This window comes from Dasypus novemcinctus, chromosome 7, assembly GCF_030445035.2.
Source record: "Dasypus novemcinctus isolate mDasNov1 chromosome 7, mDasNov1.1.hap2, whole genome shotgun sequence".
NCBI classification, from domain to species: domain Eukaryota; kingdom Metazoa; phylum Chordata; class Mammalia; order Cingulata; family Dasypodidae; genus Dasypus; species Dasypus novemcinctus.
This window is the reverse complement of record NC_080679.1, coordinates 5,756,156-5,779,862: the sequence shown is the minus strand read 5'-3', so window position 1 is coordinate 5,779,862 and position 23,707 is coordinate 5,756,156. Positions and strand designations below refer to the sequence as shown.

The 23,707-nt window shown below is 49.8% G+C and overlaps 1 protein-coding gene across 2 annotated transcripts in view; it reads left to right on the top strand.

The window, feature by feature from the left end:
- Window positions 1-23,707, top strand: part of SCLY (selenocysteine lyase) — a 59,467-nt gene that overhangs the window by 15,178 nt on the left and 20,582 nt on the right. For both annotated transcript variants that reach the window (XM_004475818.3, XM_004475819.5), the window contains exons 4-10: window positions 3,440-3,602; window positions 9,066-9,193; window positions 9,412-9,576; window positions 10,461-10,567; window positions 21,576-21,612; window positions 23,006-23,089; window positions 23,381-23,480. In XM_004475818.3, coding sequence (XP_004475875.1) covers window positions 3,440-3,602; window positions 9,066-9,193; window positions 9,412-9,576; window positions 10,461-10,567; window positions 21,576-21,612; window positions 23,006-23,089; window positions 23,381-23,480 — 784 coding nt within the window. The remainder of the gene's footprint in view (window positions 1-3,439; window positions 3,603-9,065; window positions 9,194-9,411; window positions 9,577-10,460; window positions 10,568-21,575; window positions 21,613-23,005; window positions 23,090-23,380; window positions 23,481-23,707) is intronic.

The following is a 23,707-nucleotide window of genomic DNA, read 5'->3' as shown; positions in this document are numbered from 1 at the left end:
GCTTGTGTAGCCTGGGGGAAGCCTTGCTCTGCCGCAGGGCAAGCCTTTGCTCAAGCTCTTGTAACTATGGCAAGGTGGTTTAGCCTGAGGGCAGACAAGAGGCCAGTGACGGAACTGGACACGGCAAGTGCCGGTCATGTGACCAGGGTGGCCCCGGGTCTGACTGGCCCCTGCTGTCCTGGCATAAGTATGATGGTGCCTGCGTTTTCTCTCACAAAAGATTATGGGATTATCGTGTATGGCTAAGGGAGCACAAAAGGGTGGGAAAAAAGTGTCTTTTCAAACAATGGATCTGGGACAATTGTATAGAGAGAGAGAAAAAAGGAAATTGGACTTCTACTTCATACCATACAGAAAAAGTAAGTCCAGGTGGACTAAAGCCCTAACTGTGAAAGGTAAAAAGGTAAAATTTGTAAAGCTTTTAGTAGTAAGTTAATATTTTCATGACATTTGAGGGTGATGGATTTCTTAAATAAAATATAGAAAACAACCCTAAAGGAGAAAAAAAACTGATAAATTCTACCACCACCCCAACAATGACAACAAACTCCATTTCATCGAAGGATAAAAATAAAGACAAGCTAGAAAGTAGGAGAAATTTGCAACACATAACTGATAAAAGACCAGCATCTGAAATATAAAGGAACTCCTGCAAATCATGAAAAGGCAGGTAGAAAAATGGGCAAGAAACTTGAATAGGCATTCAGTAGAGAAGCCCGAAATCAGAAGAATATGTATTCATAAAAAAGAAGCCCAAATGGTTTCAGCATAAAAGGTATTTGGCCTTACGTGTAAAGTGCAATGAAACACTTGTACCCAGCCATCAGAATGGTAAAAATAAAAAATCTGAGGATACTACGTGTTGACAAGGGTAAAGCTGAATGGGCACTGTCAGGCGCTGCTGTAGAAATGGGATGAGGAAACCCATTTTGGAAGATGGGCAGGATTATCTGGTAAAGTTGAAGACATGCTTACCCCATAAGCCAGCAGTTCCACTTACAAGTATATATTCTAGAAAAATGAAACTCATGCACCAGGGCACATGTACAAGAATGGTCATTCATAAGTTCAGGAGAAATCTGAATACACTGGTGTGCTCGTGCGATAGAGCCCATGGCAGCTGCACACGGGGCACGCTGCCAGGCCCCAGTGCAGCGAGCCTTGTGGCCTGGGGCGACGTGGGTGGGATTTTCGGTGTGATCTGTGGGTCTCAGCAGATTGCTGCGGTGGCCCTGGGCGCACGTGTAGAGGAACAGTGACGCTGCCACCGCAAGGTTTCTTGGGAATAGCAGGATTCTGCTGATGATCGCAGAAGCACGCAGCAGTGGGTCCCGCCACCCTTGCCTGGATCATCTTCCACTGACCCTGGGGTGCAGCCTCTCCCGCTCCCCGTCCAGTCCAAAAGATCCTATTAAATGGGATGTGGGGGCCACTCCAGCCCCATGGAGCCTGGAGGACTGCTTTCTCCTGGCTGAGAATCAGTGTGGGGGCATCATGGGCTTTTGCAAGGGTGTGACCTGAAACCTGGAAAAATCCATCCCCCTTTTGGAGAAGCATATCTGAATTGTCCATCCCTGACCATCTCTTCAGCTTGAATTAATTTGGTGCACCTCAGATCTGATAAAATGTTACATCTGACTTCTCCATCAGGTGGACAGTAGATGAACTGTCAGGGGCATTTGCCGTCTTCTGTGTGCGTGATGGCAGGATGTTAGGGACCCATTGCACAGTTCCAGCAACATCCAACAAGCATTTCTATTGCACAATATTTTCACATCCTTGAACCTTTACTTGAGAAAAATCTACCACCAGTTTGATTCCATTTATATAAAGGTCAAAAGTAGGCAAAATAGGGTGGCGAACTTGGCCCAGTGGTTAGGGCGTCCGTCTACCATATGGGAGGTCCGTGGTTCAAACCCCAGGCCTCCTTGACCCGTGTGCAGCTGGCCCACGCGCAGTGCTGATGCGGGGAAGGAGTGCTGTGCCACGCAGGGGTGTCCCCGCGTAGGGGAGCCCCACGGGCAAGGAGTGCACCCTGTAAGGAGAGCCGCCCAGCGTGAAAGAAAGTGCAGCCTGCCCAGGAATGGTGCCGCACACACGGAGAACTGACACAGCAAGATGACGCAACAAAAAGAGACACAGATTCCCGTGCCGCAAATTTCAACAGAAGCAGACAAAGAAGACGGCAGCAAATAGACACAGAGAACAGACAACCGGGGTGGGGGGGGAGGGGAGAGAAATAAATAAATAAAATAAATCTTTAAGAAAAAAAGTAGGCAAAATAAACAATGTCGTTTGGGGCTGCTTACATAGCAAGTTAAAGTATACAGAAAAGCAAGGAAATGATACCATCAAAATCGGTGTCGTCAGTTCTGCAGGGCGCGGGAGGGTTGTCACTGAGAAGCCCACGTGTCTTCTGCGTATTCTTTCCCTCTCCGTGGTAACAGCTACTTAGGTGTTCACCGTTAGATTTTTTCATTAAATGATACATTTACATTTTACACACTTATGTATATATACTTTATTTAACAATAAGAGAAAAAAGTTTAAAAGCAAACCTCCTGTCCCCAGTCAGCCTCTTCCCATGTCTGTGGGAGAACCCATGTTACTAGTGGCCTGTGTTTCTGTCCAGAGGTAATCTACACGTTAAAAGCCAGTAAGGGGAGCAGATGTAGCGCAAGTGGTTGAGCGCCTGCCTCCCAGGTCCCAGGTCCCAGATTCCAATCCCAGTACCTCCTAAAATAAGTATGTAGACTTAGAGTTTTTCTCCTTCCATTTTTACCTTTTTCTGGAATATTTAGGCAAATGTATATTTTCCCTTTATGCAAATTGTAGGATACTGGATAACGTTTACCACCTTTTTTTAATTTAGCAAGTATATTTGAGATTTTTCAATATCAGCAGTTAAAATTTCCTCAGTATTTTTCACATCGGCCTAGTGTTTCGTTGAATGGTTGTTCTTTAAGGGTCTTTCCAATGTCTTGCTATTCCAAACAGTGCTACGCTTAGCAAATAACCTTTTATATAGGTAACTGTAGGATAAAGTCCTAGAAATAGAGTTGCTGGGTCCAGAGCCCCCCACGTTTGTAAGTTGATAGATATGCCGAATGACCCTTAATAGAGCTGTACCAGTTACACTCCTACCAGCACCGGGTGCCTGGGGAAATACTTCTTTTTGACAGATTTATAAAAATTTAAAATGTATACTATAGCTTAACAAAATAGACATGACTGACTGGAAGTTAATTCAGAAGTTTTTGAAACTTTGAAACCCCTAAATCTCTGTACTTCAGCCTTTCAAAAGGCGCAGTTCAGGGAGCTGGATTTGTTGGAGGGTATTTTTTCTTTTTTAATGTGACCCACAGAAGAAAACACGAGTGACAGAGGGCAATTCCCTTAGGGCAATTTTTGTAAATGCTTTCTTGCTGTATCTCTGCAGTCAAATAATTTAGTAATCCATTCTGTGGTGAAACACTTCCACGAACACCAGACCTCAAAAGAGGACCAGGGCGAGCCCCGCAAGCCCCACATTGTCACTTGCACTGTGGAACACGATTCCATCCGGCTGCCCCTGGAGAACCTGGTGAAGGAGCAGGTGGCCGGTGAGTGACAGCCAGGGCGGCCTGGCCAGCCTGCGGAGGCCGGTGGGGGTGGGGGTGGGCTGCGCGCAGGGCGCGGGGCCCGGAATTGACCCTGGAGGCCAGGGTCCATCTTAGGTTAGCCCTGACTCACCCAGCTGTGGGGGCAGCCACGCCCTGGGCCGGCCAAGGAATCCGCCCTTCCTGCCCTCGGGCTTCCAGGCTGTCCTCGGGTACGGGGGTGAGGCCACCCACCCCGTGTCCCCGGGAGGTGAGGCCGCCCACCCCGTGTCTAGGAGGTGAGGCCACCCACCCCGTGTCCCCGGGAGGTGAGGCCGCCCACCCCGTGTCTAGGAGGTGAGGCCGCCCACCCCGTGTCCCCGGGAGGTGAGGCCGTCTACCCCGTGTCCCCAGGAGGTGAGGCCGCCCACCCCGTGTCCCCGGGAGGTGAGGCCACCCACCCCGTGTCCCCAGGTGAGGCCGTCCACCCCGTGTCTAGGAGGTGAGGCCGTCCACCCTGTGTCCCCATGTGAGGCTGCCCACCCCATGTCTAGGAGGTGAGGCCGTCCACCCTGTGTCCCTGGGAGATGAGGCTGTCCACCCCGTGTCTAGGAGGTGAGGCCGTCCACCCCGTGTCCCTGGGAGGTGAGGCCGCCCACCCCGTGTCTAGGAGGTGAGGCCGTCCACCCCATGTCTAGGAGGTGAGGCCGCCCACCCCGTGTCTAGGAGGTGAGGCCGTCCACCCCGTGTCCCCAGGAGGTGAGGCTGTCCACCCCGTGTCTAGGAGGTGAGGCCGCCCACCCCGTGTCCCCGGGAGGTGAGGCCACCCACCCCGTGTCCCCGGGAAGTGAGGCTGCCCACCCATGTCTAGGAGGTGAGGCCGCCCACCCCATGTCTAGGAGGTGAGGCTGTCCACCCCGTGTCCCCAGGAGGTGAGGCTGTCCACCCCATGTCTAGGAGGTGAGGCCGCCCACCCCGTGTCCCCAGGAGGTTATGCACATCCACCCACTTGCCCTGTTGGCTTTAATAAAGGGTATTTGGGATAAAATGTCACAGTTACAAGACCTGAAAGAGTTCATTTCAAGGTTAGTTCCTCACCAAAGTCTGTTGCCACAGTGTCAAAGCAAGATGGCAGGAAGTGTGTGCCGGGGTTCAGCCTTCGTCTTCCCTCTTAAGGCTCCATGGGCCCAGCTTCTTCCGATCTGAGCTGGAGGTCAGTCTAGGGCTCAGCTGCCCTGTTCCCTTCAGCTGCAGACTGCCCGGGCAGTGGCTCAGCTCTCTTCAGGGCCCCAGCGTCAAGCGCTCTCCTCTTCTGTCGATGCCGCTCTCTCTTCCTCTGGGTACCTTCTCCTGTGTATCTCCTTCTGTGTGTCTCCTTGATTGAGTGTCCGTTTATATCGTCCCCCAAGGGGGCAGGGGCTCAACCCTGCATGCCCTGATCTTATCGTAATTTAATCAAAGGCATCTCAGCTGAATCTAATACAAAGGGTATCATACCCAGAGGAACAGTCTATAAACATAATCAATATCTCTTTTTGGAATTCATAAATAATTTCAAACTGCCACACCTGGATTCAGATGGAAGGTTTAAGTTCTGAGATTAAATATTTTACCACTTTAAGTAAAAAGTCCAATTTGCTTACTTAAATTCTAGTTCCTTTTCATCCCTGGTCACTTTTTTTTCAGTGTTTTACTCTTACAGGGAAGGATGGCTTAGTATACATCGTTATGAGTTGTCGTTGTGTTTAACCTTTTTTTATTAATTAAATAAGTTTTTGTGGGTTTTTTAACTTTTTTTTTTACTTTTCCCCTCCCCCTCCCCCACCCTGCTGTTTTTGCTCCCTGTGTCCATTCGCTGTGTGATCTACTGTATCTATTTCCCTTTTTCTCTCTTCTCTTTTCATCTTCCTCCTCTAGGATTCACTGGGATTCTACCTCTGATGTGGAGAGAGGTTCCCTGCCAATTGTGTCACCTCAGTTCTTGGTTTCTGCTGTGCTTCACCTTGACTCTTCCCTTCATCTCTCTTTTATTGCGTCATCATCATGCTGCGTGACTCACTTGGTGGGCACTGGCTCACCGCACAGGCACTTGGCTTGCTGCACGGGCACTCGGCTCGCCACGTGGGCACTAGCTTACCACGTGGGTACTCACATGGGCACTCAGCTTGCTGTGCAGGCATTCGGCTCGCCACATGGGCACTGGCTCACCGTGTGGGCAGTGGCTCACCACGTGGGCACTGGCTCAACACGCGGGTACTCGTATGGGCACTTGGCTCGCCACATGGACACTTGGCCCACCATGCAGGCACCTACATGGGCACTCAGCTCATCACTGAGCACGTGCTCACTGTTTGGGCACTTGGCTCATCACGCAGGCACTCGGCTCACCGCATGGGCACTGGCTGGCTGTGCAGGCACTCGGCTCACCGCATGGGCACTGGCTGGCTGTGCAGGCACTCGGCTCACCGCATGGGCACTGGCTGGCTGTGCAGGCATGCTTTCTCTTCTTTTTCACCAGGAGGCCCCAGGGATTGAGCTCAGGCCCTCCCATATGGTAGGCGGAGGTCTTATCACTTGAGCCACATCTGCTTCCCCATTGTTTTTTTTTTAAAGAGCAAACAGGCACATGATGGAAATAAATCTTAATGTTTTAAGCTCAGGGAAATTTTCTTCTATAACTTATTTCTTCCCTTTGGAATATGGATGCTCATTAGAATCACTTAGGAAGCTTTAAAAATACCGATGCTACCCTTAGAGATTCTGATGCAGTGGTTTGGAGTGTGACCTGGCCGTGAGGAATTTTTATCATTGCCCAGGTCACTTGAATTGTAAAGCCTGATTGAGAGCCACGAATTTTCTCGTGGAACTGTTTTCATCCCTTCGTTTTTCTTCCGTGTTTTTCTTCTCCAGATTTTTTTGTTTGTTTTGTTCCTTTGTTCTTTTTTCCCCCAAAGATTTTTTTTAAAGATTTATTTATTTATTTATTCCCCCTGCCCCCCCCCCGAGTTGTCTGTTCTCTGTGTCTGTTTGTTGCATCTTTTTTGTCCGCTTCTGTTGTCAGAACATGTGTCTCTTTTTGTTGTGTCATCTTGTTGTGTCAGCTCTCCGTGTGGGCAGCGCCATTCCTGGGCAGGCTGCACTTTCTTTTGCACTGGGCAGCTCTCCTTACGGGGCGCACTCCTTGCGCGTGGGGCTCCCCTACGCGAGGACACCCCTGCGTGGCATGGCACTCCTTGCGCACATCAGCACTGCACGTGGGCCAGCTCCACACAGGCTGAGGAGGTCCGGGGTTTGAACCGTGGACCTCCCATGTGGTAGACGGACGCCCTAACCACTGGGCCAAGTCCACTTCCCCCCAAAGATTTTTTTAATTTGTTTCTCCCTGCCCCTCGCCATCCATTCACCCTTTTCTTTTTCAGGAGGCATGGGGAACTGAACCCGGGACCTCCCATGAGGTAGGCAGGCACCCACTGGCTTGAGCCACATCTGCTCCCAGCCTGCTGTGCCTCTCCCTGTATCTCCTCAGTTGCACCATCCCATTGCATCTCGCCACACCACCCTGTCAACATCAGCTGTCTTGCTTGTCTTCTCCAGGAGGTACCAAGAACCCAGCCTGGGACGTCCCATGTGGCAGGCGGGCGCCCAACAGCTTAAGCCACATCCCCTTCCTGGTCTTTTTTTTTTAAGTTGTATTTATTTTTAATCCTCCCCCTTACCCCTCTCCACCCCCCTTTGTCTGCTCTCTCTGTCCAGTCGCTGTTTGTTCTTCTGTGTCTCTTGCATTCTCGTCAGCAGCACCGAGAATCTGTGTCTCTTTTTGTTGCATCATCTTGTTGCATCAGTTCTGTGTGTATGCGGCGCCACTCCTGGGCAGGCTGTGCTTTTTCTGCCAGGGTGGCTCTCCTTACGGGGCACACTCCTTGCGCGTGGGGCTCCCCTACGCAGGGGACACCCTGCATGGCACAGCACTCCTTGTGCATATCAGCACTGCATGTGGGGAGCTCACCACACAGGCCAGGAGGCCCTGGGTTTGAACCCTGGACCTCCCATGTGGTAGGTGGACTCTCTTTTCAGTTAAGCCACATCCCCTTCCTGGTTTTTTGTTCTGAAAATTCTTGATGCAACTTGGTCTTGGTCTTGGTCTTCAGGCATGTTCATTTTATCATTCAGTTAGTTCATGAAAGCGCTTATTTTAGAAATCGTGTTTTTAATCTGTAAGTGTTCTTTCTTCGTTGGTTGTTCCTTTTTAATAGAAGCCTGTGGATGCAGTGTCTTCTTGAATATATCTGAGGATGCTAGTTAGACTACCTCATTTGGTTTCCTCTGTGCTGTAGAATGTGTTATCTGCCTGGTGCTCTGGGCTCTTCCGCGCTGTCGGTCTTCCTTGTGGCCTGGGCACCCTTGACTGTCGGTTCTGATGAATGGGGATTTGGTTGCTCACTGTCGGGGTTAAGAAGGGCTCATCTCCAGTTGCAGATCTCTTTCCCCAGAATTGTCTCTCCTGGACGAGAAGGCCTGCTGAGGGCTCTGTGAGGCGGCTGGTGGCTGGCTGGAGAGCCACGTGTCCACAGCCCTCCCAGGCACTTGCAGGCTTTTCCCTTGGGGTGGAGGACCGAGGTGTGTCTCTGCAGGCAGAGCTGCCTTTCATTTGTTCCCCTTTGAATCACATAGAGTGGGCAGAGTGCTGCAAGGCTCGCCCCGTCCAGGAGCCCGCCCTGGGCCCGTCGTTCCTCTCCTGGGAGTGTGGGGCTTTGTTTCGGTCTGAGCCCGGGCCCCTGCCACCCACTTCGGGTGGGAGGCCAGTCCTGAGCGTGCCTCGGCCGCCGCCTGCAGCCCTGCCCTTCCTGCCCTGCATCCTGAGCTTTGGCGGGCGCTGGCTCTTTTCATGTGTTTTCTAAATGGAATTTTCACCTTTAAGTGTTTTGAGTGGTTTTTCCCCCGCTTCTCTTACTCTAACGCCATCATATTTCTATATTTGGGGAATTCCTGAAAATTCCTGGTCCACAGATGTTACCCTTTCTCGATATTGCAGTTTTGTTCTTATTTAGAAAAACAGCCCATGTCTCCTTTCGGGGCACCACGCGGGGAGCTGGTGCCTTAGCGGTCCCCTCTCACCCCCCACCTGCACGCAGGAGCAGGTGCTGGGCAGGCATCGGCTGAGGCTGAGTGCGTGAAGCCTGCGCACCTGGCGCCCGGGGACGCTCTTGTCACTTGCGAGCAGGCCTTCATCCTGGAGCAGGCCTTCCTCGTGGGCCCCTGTAGAAAAGCAGGAAATGGAGACAGATTCACCCACTGAAGCTGCATTAAAGGAGCTTTCAATGAAAAATTGGGGATAGCGGGTGGCTCATAGTTCCGTCTTTACAGCTTTCCAAGTTCTCACAATGACTTTTTAAATTATGGAACGTGGGCTTGGAAAGCCACATCTCAGGGAACTTTCTGCAGAGGCCCCTTTGCTTTATTAACCGGGCCCTGGGGTCTGTTCCTCAGCCGTCACCTTTGTCTCGGTGTCCAAGGCGAGCGGGCAGGCAGAGGCAGACGATGTGCTGGCCGCGGTCCGCCCCAGCACCTGCCTCGTGACCGTCATGCTGGCCAACAACGAGACGGGCGTCGTCATGGTGAGTCGGCGCCTCTCCGCTCGTGAGGAAATCCGGGAGGGAGCAGGGGCTTAGATTCGCCAGGATCTTGTGCTCCCCGGCGCGGGCCTCCTCTTTTCCTCGGTCCTTTGACTTTGTGATGTCGTCTGCCTCCCCTCCTGAACGCCTCCTTACTGCTGTCCCTCGGTCTCCGTCACGCCAAGGCCACGTGATCAGCTGTGTGCTTCTCCCCGCTGCAGCCGGTCCCTGAAATCAGCCGGCGAGTCAAGGCCCTGAACCAGCGGCGGGCGGCCTCGGGGCTCCCACCCGTGCTCGTGCACACGGACGCCGCGCAGGCTTTGGGGAAGAGACGCGTGGACGTGGAGGAGCTGGGCGTGGACTTCCTGACCGTCGTGGGCCACAAGGTGCCGGCCCCAGGCCCTCCCTCCTGTTGGGAAGACCCCGCGTGGGCTCGCTTCAGAGCAGAGCCCACCCCCCTTCACCAGCCCCCGCTGGTCCCCTGCGCCTCCAGGGCCTCCTGGGGAGCAGAAGGGGAGACCACCGGGAGCCATTCGATGAGCGCCACCGTGGGGAGCACCCCGACTCAGACGGGCGGGGGGGGGGCAGGAGGGCTGGAGTGGGAACGCGGGGTGGGCAGAGTGCTGTGTGCAGCAGGGAAAGTCCGCCACGGGCCCCGCGGGCCCAGGGCTCGGGACGCGGTGCTTTTCCTGACGTGATTTAGATCACGGCTCCTGAACGCAGAGGCTGGCTCTAGAGACGCTGGGGTTCAGGGTGGGCAGAGAGGAAATAGCTCAGACAGAAGACCCTGGGAAGCTTTTGCTCCTCTTTCCCAGCTGGCGAGGACCCAAAATGTTTCCAGTGCTCCGTTTTGAAGCATGATCTTCAACCAGTTTCCAGAGGCCTGTGTCTGTTGGTGCGACACCCTGGCACTTCACATTTTTGCATAATATCAATTTGGAAACTTGGGATCATGTGCAGGAAAAGCCTGTGGGGGTCTCTAGAGCCATCCCCTCTCCTGGTGCTGCTTCCTGCCCCGTGGCGTGTGGAGGAGCTCTGCCCGCCACAGCACTGAGGTCGGAGTCCAGCACCTGCCTCCCTGGGGGCTCTGCTGTACCCCGAGGGCTTCTGTGACTCCGGCACATCCAGAGGGCTGATGGCAGCACAGCAGAGGGGCTCAGGGACCACAGGAAGTGTCCCTCCGAGAGTATTTCTTCTCCAGGCCTCCAGGCATGTGTGCGGGGTCGGTCCCAGAAGGTTTTGTTGATAAACGACTCGTGTTTCTTTTCAGTTCTACGGTCCCAGGATTGGAGCACTGTACGTGCGAGGGCCGGGTGACCTCACCCCTCTGCACCCCATGCTGTTTGGAGGTGGGCAAGAGCGGAACTTCAGGCCAGGGTAAGGCGGAGAGCGGTAACGCCCTGACCGAGTGACCGCGCCGTTGGTCTGTAGGTAGCGGTTTCTTAAAGCAGCATGGGGGTGTCTGCTGTCCCTCAAAGGCCCTGGGGCAGGACAGGCCACATCAGAATTGGCTCTGCAATTGGATTTCTACACTTAGGGCACAGGAAATCATCCTTCATCTGATTCAAAACAGATGAAGGAAATCTCTTTCCGTTGCTCCAGAGCGCTGTTTCCCTCGGCGGAGGTGTGGTGCAAATGTGTTCTCAACAACCAGACTCACCTGGGGCCCAAACCTGGTGCTGCTGCAGGTGGGCTGCGTGCCCCTGGCTGCCGCTGGGGCCTCCATTGTGGAGATGTGCTGCAGGGCCAGGTAGAAGCACCTGGTTTTACCCAGGGAACTAGGTGCAACCAGCACACTTTTTGTCAGAAACTTCATAACGAGGTGTATTAGTCAGCCAAAGGGGTGCTGATGCAAACTATGAGAAATTGGCTTGCTTTTATGAAGAGTATTTACTTGGGGCAGGAGCTTACAGATACCAGGCTGTAAAGCATAAGTTACTTCCCTCACCAAAGTCTGTTTTCACATGTTGGAGCAAGATGGCTGCTGATGTCTGCCAGGTTTCAGGCTTCCTGGGTTCTTCTGGGCTCAGCTCCTGTTTTCTCCACAAGGTCAGCTGTAGACTATCAGGTGAACGGCTCTGTCTCTTTCCCCTGGGCTCCAGCTTAAGACTTCAGCATCAAACTCAAACATCAAAACTCTAATATTAAGAAACCCCAACTCTGTCCTTTGCCATGCCTTTTATCTGTGATAAAAGGCATGACAAAAATGCCCAAATGATGTGGCCCAATCAAAGCCCTAATCATAACTCAGTCACACCCAGGTACAGACCAGATTACAAACATAAGCCAGTATCTATTTTTGGAATTCATAACCATATCAAACTGCTACACTCCACCCTCTGAATTCCAAAATGACATTAGAATATTTTTAAAAAGCCTTAAATTAGTAACAGTGCAAGTGCTAAAACCCTACGATCATTTTAAAGAAATAGAGTTAGTCTTGGGGCAAAGTCCTGTCTGCTATAGACCTCTGAAACTTACAATTTATCTGTTTCCAATACACAAATGGACAGACAAAAGATAAACATTTTCATTCCAATAAGGAGAAATTGGGAGGGAAACATGAGTCAAGGGTTTTCTACAGTTCAGTAAAGCTGCAGGGCATCCTCCATTTCATTCAGATTTCCATTTCCATTCATTCAGATTTCAGTCAGAGTCATTCTTAAGATGATGGTTTCTTCTCCTTGGTGCCTTATGGGAACCCACCCTTTCCACATGCTTGCCCAACAGCCATTTTCTTGGTTCCACCCTCATCAAGTGTCTGGGTGTTGACCAAGCTCCAGACCTCCCCCTCCAAGAGTGTTGGGGTGATTGCCACACCTTACCCAATCTTTGGGTTAGAGTCTTTTAACCCCCTAGAACAGTGCCGTGGAGACAACATTCCCCCTAACCTTTGGCAAATAGGCTCAGCCCTCTCAGAGCAACAGGTTGACCACCTGGCCTTCCCTAACCTTTGGGGGACAGGTCCACTCCTCTCAGACCTGTGGGGTGCTGACCTTAACACCCTAATCCTTGGGGAATGAGCTCCACCCTTCCTGTACCCTGGGGCAGCAAAACTCTCCCAGAACATCAGACAGGAACATCCACCCTCTTCAACTGCTGGTACAAACTCACCCTCTCTGTATTCATGGGTGGGGATCCTCTCTTGGCCCAAGGTAATGTCCTAATTCCAGATCTCAGCTTCCATGGTTTTCCTCTTAAAGCTGTTTCTCCTTCAGTCTCTCTCTTTTTTTTTAAAGATTTATTTTTATTTATTTAATTCCCCTCCCCTCCCCCGGTTGTCTGTTTTCTGTGTCTTTTTGCTGCGTCTTGTTTCTTTGTCCACTTCTCTTGTCGTCAGCAGCACGGGAAGTGTGGGTGGCGCCATTCCTGGGCAGGCTGCACTTTCTCTCGCGCTGGGCGGCTCTCCTTTAGAGGTGCACTCCTTGCGTGTGGGGCTCCCCTACGCGGGGGACACCCTGCATGGCAGGGCACTCCTTGCGTGCATCAGCACTGCGCATGGGCCAGCTCCACACGGGTCAAGGAGGCCGGGGGTTTGAACCGCGGACCTCCCATGTGGTAGACGGATGCCCTAACCACTGGGCCAAAGTCTGTTTCCCTCTCCTTCAGTCTCTCCTCTCAATATCCCTTTTATTCCAGGCTGACAGTGTTTTTTGTCCATACAGCTCTCTCAAAAAGTCTGTTTGTTTAACATGCAGGACGCAGGGGTCTAAGCCATCAACAGTAAGACTTTCCATAAGTCTTTCTGACATAACTGTACCTTCAATCCTGATTTACAAGTTCCAAGTTTAGTTAGGTCCTCCAATGGGACACTTTCATCTGGGAGCTTGATTTCCAGAGGCTTGGAATTACCAGAATCAGTTTCTGTTTCCTTTGTGCCTGACAGTTCAGTCCTCAGTGTATCTCTATCATCTAGCAGTTTGCTATAAGCTGCAAGCAGAAGCCAAGCCACATTCTCTGGGTTTACTTTGGGAATTTCTTCAGCTAAATGCCTAGGCTCACCATTTTCAAATTCTGCCTTCCATAAAACACCAGGAGTTAATCTTGCTAAGTTCTCTGCAACTATAAAACACAGATGGCCTTTCCTCCAGTTTCCAATAATAGTTTCATCATTTATTTCTAAGGCATCATAAAAAGTCTCTTTAGCATCCCTATTGCTATCAACAATCTCTTCAAAGTGATCTAGGCCTTTTCCATCAAGCATCTCACAATTCCTCCAAAAACTACCCCTTACTCATTTATAAAACCTTTCTAGCATTTTGGTAATTGCTACTGCACTTCCCCACTCCTCGATACCAAATTCTGTATTAGTCAGCCAAAGGGGTGCTGATGCAAAATATGAGAAATGGGTTGGTTTTATAAAGGGTATTTATTTGGGGTAGGAGCTTATAGATACCAGGCCAGAAAGCATACGTTACTTCCCTTACAAAAGTCTGTTTTCATGTGTTGGAGCAAGATGGCTGCTGACGTCTGTAAGGGCTCAGGCTTCCTGGGTTCCTCTAGACTCAGCTCCTGTTTTCTCCACAAGGTCAGCTGTAGACTATGAGGCTCTCTAGACTTTGCCTGTCTCCAAATGGTCAGCTGTAGACTATCAGGTGAACAGTTCTGTTTCTTTCCCCAGTGCTCCAGCTTAAGACTTCACCATCAAATTCTAACATCAAAACTCCAACATTAAAAAACCCCTAACTCTGTCCTTTGTCATGCCTTTTATCTGTCAGTAGGACTCAATGCCCTAATGACATGGCCCAATCAAAGCCCTAATCATGACTCAATCACGCCCAGGTACAGACCAGATTACAAACATAATCCAGTATCTATTTTTGGAATTCATAACCATATCAAACTGCTGTGCTACACAAGGGAAAAATAGTAACGACACAGTGGTGAATTCTCTGGGTTTTCTTTTTGCCACATGTATCCCAGACTGAGCTAAAGAAGCCAGAAACCCAGAAACACCAAAAGGTGCAGACAAAAAAAAAACCAAAAAGCCTGTTCTTTCTAGCCAAGGATGAGGAAAGAGCCAGCCTGGTAAGACAGAACTATTTTAGCCAATAACTGCACTGCTCTAAGTGATATCATATCTATAGGAGAAAAACAGTTTGCATGACAGTGGATTTTTCTCCAGAAATCATGGAGACCATAGGAAGTGGCACAATCTATTTAAAGCAATGAAAGAAAAGATCAACTCAGATTCCTATACTTGGGGAAAAGGATGAAGGGGAAATCAAGGCATTCTCATGTGGAAATATTGAAAGATAATATTATAATGTAAAGAGACAGTAAATGAGGTATGGTTTCTGTACTTCACTTAAACTGGTAAAACACCACCATGAGTAGACTGTGTGATACATAGAGGAGCCACTAACAAGCTATAGGAAAAAGGAAGCGGATGTGGCTCAGCCATTGAGCTCCCACCTACCACATGCGAAATCCCAGTTCCTGGTGCCTCCTAAAAAGAAGAGCGGCACACAACAAAGAGACACAGCAAATGCAAACAATGAGGGGGTGGGGAAAAATAAATAAATAAATAAACAAATAAACTATAGAAAGAGATATACTCAAAAACAATATATACGTCAAAATTGAACTCTAAGAATTAATCAGGGAACCCACAGGAATGCAAGAAAATGAAAACAGAAAAAAGCAGAACAAACAGAAAACAAAAATAATGGTAGTCTTAAGCCCATACATATCAATAGTGGCATTAAGTGTAAATGGTTTAAATACACCAATTAAAAGACAGAGATTCTCCTTGTATTTTTGTAAAGTACCCACAAATATCCATTTTCATTTGGAAATTGTGGGACTTGTTAGCTATTTCAGGAATTGGCAAAAAACCTAAACAGGTGTCAGATGTAGTCCCTCAAGCATCTGGTTTGCCCAATAATCAGTTGTAAAGGTAGGATTTGGGTCTTCAAATAAGAGAAAGTAGTTTTCAAATACATCAAATTCTAATTGAATTTAAAAATCTAGTGAGAAACACCATTGCTTATACACTATTAAAAAAAAAAAGACACATTTGTAGAGTGAGTTTGAAAACATGACCCAACTATATGGTATCTACAAGAAACTCATTTCAAATATAGCAATATAGGCAGGATAAAAGTAAAATGGTGGAAAAAGATGTATCATGAATCATAAAGCAAAGGAAGACAGAAAAATAATAGAAAATCAATGAAATAGAGAGCTTGTTCTTTTGAATATTTGCAAGTAGAATTCAGCAATATATAAAAAGAATTATACATCATAACCAAATGAGGTTTATTCCAGGGATACACAACTGAGTCAATATTCAAAAATCAATCAGGGGAAGCAGCTGTGGCTCAAGCATTTGCGCTCCCGTTTACCATATGGAGGACCTGGGTTCAATCCCCGGGACCTTCTGGCAAAAAGAAGAAAAAGGGCGTCCCAGACCTGTGCGGTGAGGTCAGGCCCCCACACGGCTAAGGAATGCACCAAAAAGACAACACAACCAGATTTTTTTAAAAATCAGTGTAAGCCACCATATTAACTTGCTAAAGAGAAAAGTCACATGATCGTATTTGATACAGAAAAAGTATTTGACAGAATTCAACACCTGTTCATGATAAAAACTCAGAAATATAGGATTAAAGGGGAACTTCCTAAACTTGAAAGAAGCATCCACACAAAATTTGCAGCTATAAGGAAACTTATAGGTGAAAGCCTGAATGTTTTACCCGTATGATTGAAACAAGGCAGAGGTTCTGCTCTCCCCACTCTCATTCAACATAGTGCTGAGGTTCTAGTCAGTGCAAAGTCAGGAAAAGGAAATAAGATATTCGGATCAGAAAGAAAGAGGTAAAATGGTCTCTATTTGCAGATCACAGGATTGTCTACTAGAAAATCCCAAGGAATATACAAAAAACTCCTAAATCTAATGAGTTCAGCAAGGTTATAGGATATAAGATAAACATACAAAAAGCAATTATATTTCTATATTCTAGCAATGAACACATGAGCAATGAAATTTAAAATGCAGTATCACTCACAATCACTCAAAAATAAAGAGTTGTCTATGTAGAGGACTTGTATATTAAAAACTACACAATGGTAATGAAAGCAATGAAAGAATATCTGAATAAATGGAAAGATGCACTGTGTTGATGAATGGAAAGACTCAGTATAGGAAAGATGTCAGTCCTCCCCAAATTGATTTTTTTCTTTTAAAACTTTGTATTTGCAATAACTTCAAACGCCCAGGGAAGTTGTAAAAAAAATACATAAACAATACATGGAACTCCAATATACTCCGCATCCACATACCCAGATTTACCAACTATTAGTGTTTTCCAATTTGTTATATCATTCTATTATCTATCATCTATCTGTCTATCTGTATCTATCATTTATATTATCTATTTATCTATCACCTATCCTAGTTTTTAACATTTGCTAATCAGATTTAACACAATATTATTCTAAAATTTATTTTGAAAGGCAAAGGACCTAAAATAGCTGAAATATTTTGAAGAAGAATGTAGTGGGAGGAATCAATCTGCCTAATTTTAAGAATTACTTTATAGCTGCAGTAATCAAGACCTGTGGTACTGGCTGTTTTAGTTAGCTAGGCTGCTGAAATGCAATATACTAGGAATGAGTTGGCTTTTACAAAGGAGATTTATTTGCTTGCAAGCTGTGGAAGTTTGATATTATTTATGACTTACAAAAAAATATAGATTATGTTTGTAAACTGGTCTGTTCCTCTGGCATGATAGCCCTTTGATTGTATTAGATTCAGCTAGATGTGTGATTAAATTATGTTAAGATTAGGGCTTTGATTCAACCACATCATTAGAGTATGACTCAGCATCGAGTCCCAGCCCTTGGGCTGATAAAACAGACTCTCACACAGAAGTAGACACACAGAGCAGATAAGTAGGAAGAGAGAGTGCGCCATTGACATGCCCCAGGAAGAGAGATGAGCCTGATAGTCTACAGCTGACCTGTGGAGAGAACAGAGCAACTGAGCCTGGAAGGAAACTAGCCCCAGGGAGAGTGACCAGCCTTATACCAGCCTATGGCTGAGAAAGGAAGACGGTGGAACCACAGAGCCTTAATCTCTTAAGGAGGAAGGCTGAACCTTCACAGACATCACCCACCATCTTGCATCAACACATGGCAACAGACTTTGGGGGAGAAAGTAACTCTTACGGTACCTTGAGTTGGACTCTTTAGGGCCTGGTAACTGTAAGCCTGTACCCCAAATAAATACCCTTCATAAAACCAACAGAGTTCTGGTACTTTGCATCAACACCCCTTGACTAACTAATACACAAGCTTATGGTTCTGAGACGGTGAAAATGTCCGAATCAAGGTATCATCAGATGCTTTCTCCCTGAAGATTGGCAGCTGGCAATCCTTGACTCCTCTGTCACGTGCCAAGGCACACGGTGGCGTCTGCTCATCTCCCTTCTCTTTCAGGTTTCATTGCTTCAGCTTCTGGCTTCCTCTCTCCTTTTGCAGGTTTTTCTCTGGGTCTTTCTTTGTACTAATCCTGTCTGTACAGGACTCTATTCAGAGGATTCAGACCCACCCTGGGTCATGCCCTACTGACCGAATCTAATCAAACAGCTCTCAACTGAAGTAACCAAAGTTCCCACCACAATAGGCTCACACCCACGGGAACGGATTGCCCGCAGGACATGATTTTCTGGGGTCCATAAAAGCCTCAAAGTCCCACACTAGCATACAATAACATAGATCAGTGGAAGAGAATAGAGAACCCAGAAACAGACCTGCACAAATCTGCCCACATGATTATTGACAAAGGTGTAAAGGGAGTTCAGTGGAGGAAGGAAATCCTCCTCAGCAGTTAGTGCCAGAGAGTTGGACATCCATGGCAAAGAATGAATCGCAACGGAAGCCTCACGCCTTATAAAATATTAAACAGATCATGAACCTAAATGTAAAACATGAAACTAAAATTTCTTTTTAAAAAACACTTGGAGATCTAGGATATGGCAAAAGAGTTCTTGGATTTGACTCCAAAAGCACAGTCCACAAAAGGAAAATTTGATAAATTGGACTCCATCAAAATTTAAAACTTTTGCTCTGTGAAAGACTGTACTAAGAGGCTGAATAAACAACTACAGGCTGAGATAAAATATTTTCAAACATATCTGACAAAGGACTAGAATTGAGAATCAAAACTCAACAGCAGAAAAGCAAACAATCCAATCAGAAAATGGGCAAAAAATATGAAGAGACATTTCACTAACAAGGATATACAGATGACAAATAAGCACAAAAAGATGTCCAACATTATTAACTATTAGGGAAATAGAAGTTAAAACTACAGTGAGGGAAGCGGACTTGGCCCAGTGGTTAGGGCGTCCGTCTACCACGTGAGAGGTCTGCGGTTCAAGCCCCGGGCCTCCTTGACCCGTGTGGAGCTGGCCCACGCGCAGTGCTGATGCATTCAAGGAATGCTGTGCTACGCAGGAGTGTAGGGAAGCCACACACACAAGGACTGCGCCCCGTAAGGAGAGCTGCCCAGCACAAAAAGAAAGTTCAGCCTGCACAGAAATGGTGCTGCACACACGGAGAGCTGACACAAGATGATGCAACAAAAAGAAACACAGATTCCCATGCTGCTGACAACAGAAGTGGACAAAGAAGTACATGCAGCAAATAGACACAAAGAACAGACAACTGGGGTGGGGGGCAGAAGGGGAGAGAAATAAATAAATCTTAAAAAAAAAAGGAAAACATAGGCATAATTAAAAAAAAAACAAACCACAGTGAAATACCACTGTACACCTATCAAATGGCTAAAATAATAGTGGGGGGGAAGCAAATGTGGCTCAAGAATTGAGCTCCTGCCTACTACACAGGCGGTCCTGGGTTCAGTTCCCAGTGCCTCCTAAAGAGGACGAGCAAGACAACAAGCTAACGCAACAGGGAGGCATGGCAAGCTGGCACAACAAGATGATGCAACAAGATGACACAACAAGAGACACAAGGAGGAAAACATGAGAGACACAACAAGCAGGGAACAGAGGTAGCTCAAGTGACTGGGCATCTCCCATCCACATGGGAGGTCCTGGGTTCAGTTTCTGGTGCCTCCTAAAAAGAAGCCTAGCACACAACAAACAGACACAGCAAATGCAAACAATGAGGAGGTGGGGAGAAATAAATAAATCTGAAGAAAAAAATAGTGGGAGCCAGTACAGCTCAGTGGTTGAGTTCCATCTACCCACATGTGAGGTGCCCAGTACAGAAAATAAAGGAAAAAACAGTGATGACACCAAATGCTGGTGAGGTTGAGGTGAAACTGGATCACTCTTACATTGCTGGGGGAGAATGTAAAAAGGTTCAACCACTCTAGAAAAGTTTGGCAATTTCTTTAAAAACTAAACATACAACTCCCACGTGACCTAGGAATTTCAGAAAAATGCAGACATATGTTCATACAAAACCTGTCCATGTGGTGGAGATGGAGGATGTGTAAAACAGAAACCTGTATATGTGTGTAGCAGCTTTATTCATAAAAGCAAACACTGGAAACAGCCCAGATGTCCTTTAATGAGTGAATGGTTCAACAGACCATGGTCCATCCCTGCCACAGAATACAACTCGACAACACAACACAACAAGCTAATGATGGGACAACATGGATGAACCTGCAGAGAATTATCCGTGAAATAGCCAATTCCCAACGATATATATGCTTTCAGTTACATAACATTCTTGAAAGACAGAATCAGAGATATGGAGAGCAGGTTAGTGGCTGGCAGCGGTTGGGGGGCTTGGGGTGGGGAAGTGGTGAGCCTGTGAAAGGGCAATGGGAGGGCCCTCGTGGAGGTGGGAGGTTCTGTATCCTTTTTTTTTTTAAAGATTTATTTTATTTATTTCTCCCCCCGCCCCATTGTCTGCTCTCTTGTGTCCATTTGCTGTGTGTTCTTAACTGTGTCTGCTTGCATTCTCATGGCATCGGGAACCTGTGTCTCTCTTTGTTGCGTTATCTTGCTGCGTCAGCTCTCCGTGTGTGAGGCGCCACTCCTGGGTGGGCTGTGCTTCTTTCGTGCAGGGCGGCTCTCCTTGCTCCTTGCGTGTGGGGCTCCCCTATGTGGGGGACACCCCTGTGTGGCACGGCACTCCTTGCGCATGGCAGCACTGCACATGGACCAGCGCACCACACTGGCCAGGAGGCCCTGGGCTGGAACCCTGGACCTCCCATATGGTAGGCAGACGCCCTATCCGTTGAGCACGTCTGCTTCCCAGGTTCTGCATCTTGACTGTATCCGATGAGCCGTCATGGCTGGGAGCTGGTGCTTGCGTTTAGCAAGGTGTTACCACTGGGGGAAACTGGGCAAGGGGACGTGAAATGTACTTCATACAACTGCATGTGGATCTACGGTTACTTCAAAATAAAAGCTTTACCTTAAAAAGGGGGAAGAGCGCCCTGGAAGCCCTACTAGGCAGCTCCGTGTTGGAGGCCGTGCGGGAAGCAGGTGCCGCCCTCGGGTGGAGGGGGAGGAGGGCTGCTGCGACAGGGCCCACAGGGGGTCCCAGGCCGCTCATGCCCCACGGGCCTTCCAGGCCGCCGCAGACCCTCGACCTTCAAAGGCTCCTGGGCTCCCGACCTGCCCGCTGTCCTGGGCTGAGGACGCTGCGGCCCGAAAGGGGCCCTGCGTCCCCGCCCTTCGCCAGCACCGGCTCCTCCCCTGCGGGCGCTCGTCTCTCGGCCAGGCGAGGAGCGGCCTGCGTTCCGTTAGCGCCCCATGCCGCCTGTTCGTTTTCAGGCTTCCCCCAGGGAAACAAGCAGCAGCAGGCACCAAAGATTTAAGAAAGCTTTATTTGGCCAAAACTTGAAATTAAAGAATTCTGATGCTTAAGTTAATGGTTTTATTTCCCCTGAAAATGGGGTGAAGGGTTTTCCTTCTCAGGTTGTTGGATCAGAGTGTGAGAGCCGCTGGCCTCGGGGCACTCCTCGTCCCTCCTGCGCCGTGCCCGGCCTCTGGGGACAGAGGGGCCGGTCCACAGCGGAGGGCTTGAAACGAGGGGTGGGCTGCAGGTAACACGCCCTGAGGGAGCTCCTCGGGCCTCCCTGCTCTGGCAAAGGGCCCCCCGAGAGGAGCCTCCTGGTGCCGGCAGGGGCAGAGGGGCTTCTCCTGTGGCAGAAACGGGACCACAGGGCACACCCCTGCTCTGCCCCGTGGGCCCCTCTGCCGGTCCCGGGCTGGGGCGAGGGAGGACTTTGCACAAAGGGTTTCTGGGGCCACCATCTACTACTTCCTGGCAACCACTGGGCTGCCAGGGGGCTTGTTAAAACTTCCCCTTTACCTGGGCACTTGCCCTTGCGGCAGGCTTGTCTCCTTACCTGCCGGGCATGGAAACAGCATTGACTCCCTGTCTCCTGCAGGACGGAGAACGCCGCCATGATCGCCGGCCTGGGGAAGGTAAGCCGGGGGCACGTCGCCTGCCCGCCTGCCCTTCCCGCCGGGGCTGGGCGGGTGGGCAGGAGCCGAGGTACCGGGCTGTGGGGACTTGGCCTGGGGAAGGTCAGGGTTCACATTCACCCCTTGGTTGCCCTTGAACACAGTTTCCCTTGTGCCTTTCATAGTCCGCGGGGTTTTAGGAAGATTCCAATAAATTGACTAAAAGCCTAGAATTTACTTATCAACCTGGAGACCTGAATGCTTGAGATCTCTGGGTTGCACATGCTTTACCTTTGGAAGAAGACAGGTTTTCTCAGGTCTCTTCTAATATGAGAAATCCAGTGATGTCGTCGCGCAGAGCGGCGCCGTATCCAGGATGGCGCCCGTCGCCACGCCCCCTTGGGACCTGTCCTCTGCTCATTTGCCAGTGGCCCTGCTCCAGGGAGGACGGTGCTGGGATGGAAATGCAGGGGTGCCGGCTGCTCCTCCGCTCCTCAGGGCCCCCCTGCACTCGGGCCTCGGCTCGAAGGCCCCTCCTCTGAGCCCTCCCCTCGGCCCCGCCCTCGAAGCAGCCCTCCTGGCCCTCTCCACCGCTTCCCTCCCCTCGCCCTGCCTTGCCTGGTCCCGTGGCTCTTGCCCTTTCTCATGTCGTACACATATGGACGTGTTTTCTGTCTCCTCCCCCTGGAAGGGGCATGTCAGTTGCAGGAGAGCAGGGACATGGCCAGGTACACTGGGATGGTCCCAGGGGCACACTGGTCCCAGGAAAAGTGTGTAACGGGTGACAGTCAAATCTGAGCACTGCCATGGGAGAGCCAAGGCTGTATTCACTGCAAGTCAGAATTGGTTTCAAGTAGGAGCCCTGCAGTGGCTCTTAACCGGTCCAGGTGAGAAAGCGGCAGTTAGGGGCAAACCCCGGCTCTGACGCTGCGTCACGCTGGGCGGCAGGTGCAGGGCCCTCGCCTCCCTGGGCCTTAACTCTCCTTGCCTGACATGGGAGTTACAGGAGCAGCTGTCAGGAGGGTGGCTGCGTTTGTCTAGAATGTGCTTTCTGGCTCTGTGTGGCCTTCTCAGACCTCCTGGGCCCCGGGGACCCCCGTGTCCACCACGGGCCTGCGTGCCCCTGCTGGCTTACTCCCTGGGGTGTCACCAGTACCCCACGGCCCCGGGACTTCCTGTTAAAGCGCACCCCGGCTAAGTGAATGGATGATGACGACACCTCCCGGACCCAGCGCGGCCCCCGGCCTGTCAGCAGGCGCAGCCTTGTCTGTCTAGGTGCTGGAAATTGAGCAGCCGCAGGGGGGGCTTGCCCTGCCTGCTAGCGCTGCTCTTTTCACTCCTTTGTCTTGCAGTAAGTGAATGCGCGTTGCCTGCCGTGCAGGCTGAGCGCCTTCTGCTGTCCCTGCCTCCCTAGGCCGCGGAGCTGGTGGTGGAGAACTGCGAGGCTTACGAGGCCCACATGGAGGCCGTGAGAGACTACCTGGAGGACAGGCTGGAGGCAAGTGGCCATGCCGGGGCGGGGGGCGGCCACCGTGGAGGCAGGGTGGGGGTGGACGTGCTGGGTGGTGGGGAAGGGGCGCAGCGAGGCGCGGGGTCCAGACCCCACGGGACCTGCAGCAAGTCTGCGTTTCCCCAGAACACTCATTTATTCTCCCGTTAACTTTTCACGGTGAGATGCACAGTCATAGCAGAGCATGAGCTCTTATTTCCCAGAGAAGTCTGAAGTTCAGACACTGGGGAGGGGGTGTTCCTTTGAGGCTGACTCTTATTATTTCATTTATTTTTTCAGGCTGAGTTTGATAAGAGACTCTATTTGAATAGCCGCTTTCCAGGGACGGAGCGACTTCCCAACACCTGTAACTTCTCCATCAGGGGACCCAAGCTTCAAGGTGACTCCAGCTGTCCCCTCGCTCTCCATTGCTTGGTTTGCGTTGCTCCCACCCCACGTGGTTTCGGGCTTGGGCCCGTCATCTCCTAACTCTAGGCTGCTGCTCATGTCATGTGAGAGCCTTGCTGAGATGGCCCATGGGCCCAGCCATGCACCTGGAAGGTTCCGTCAGGCAGCTGCTCTGTGGCTGACTGCGGCTCCTGTCAGCATCTGGTTTCTTTCCCTGAC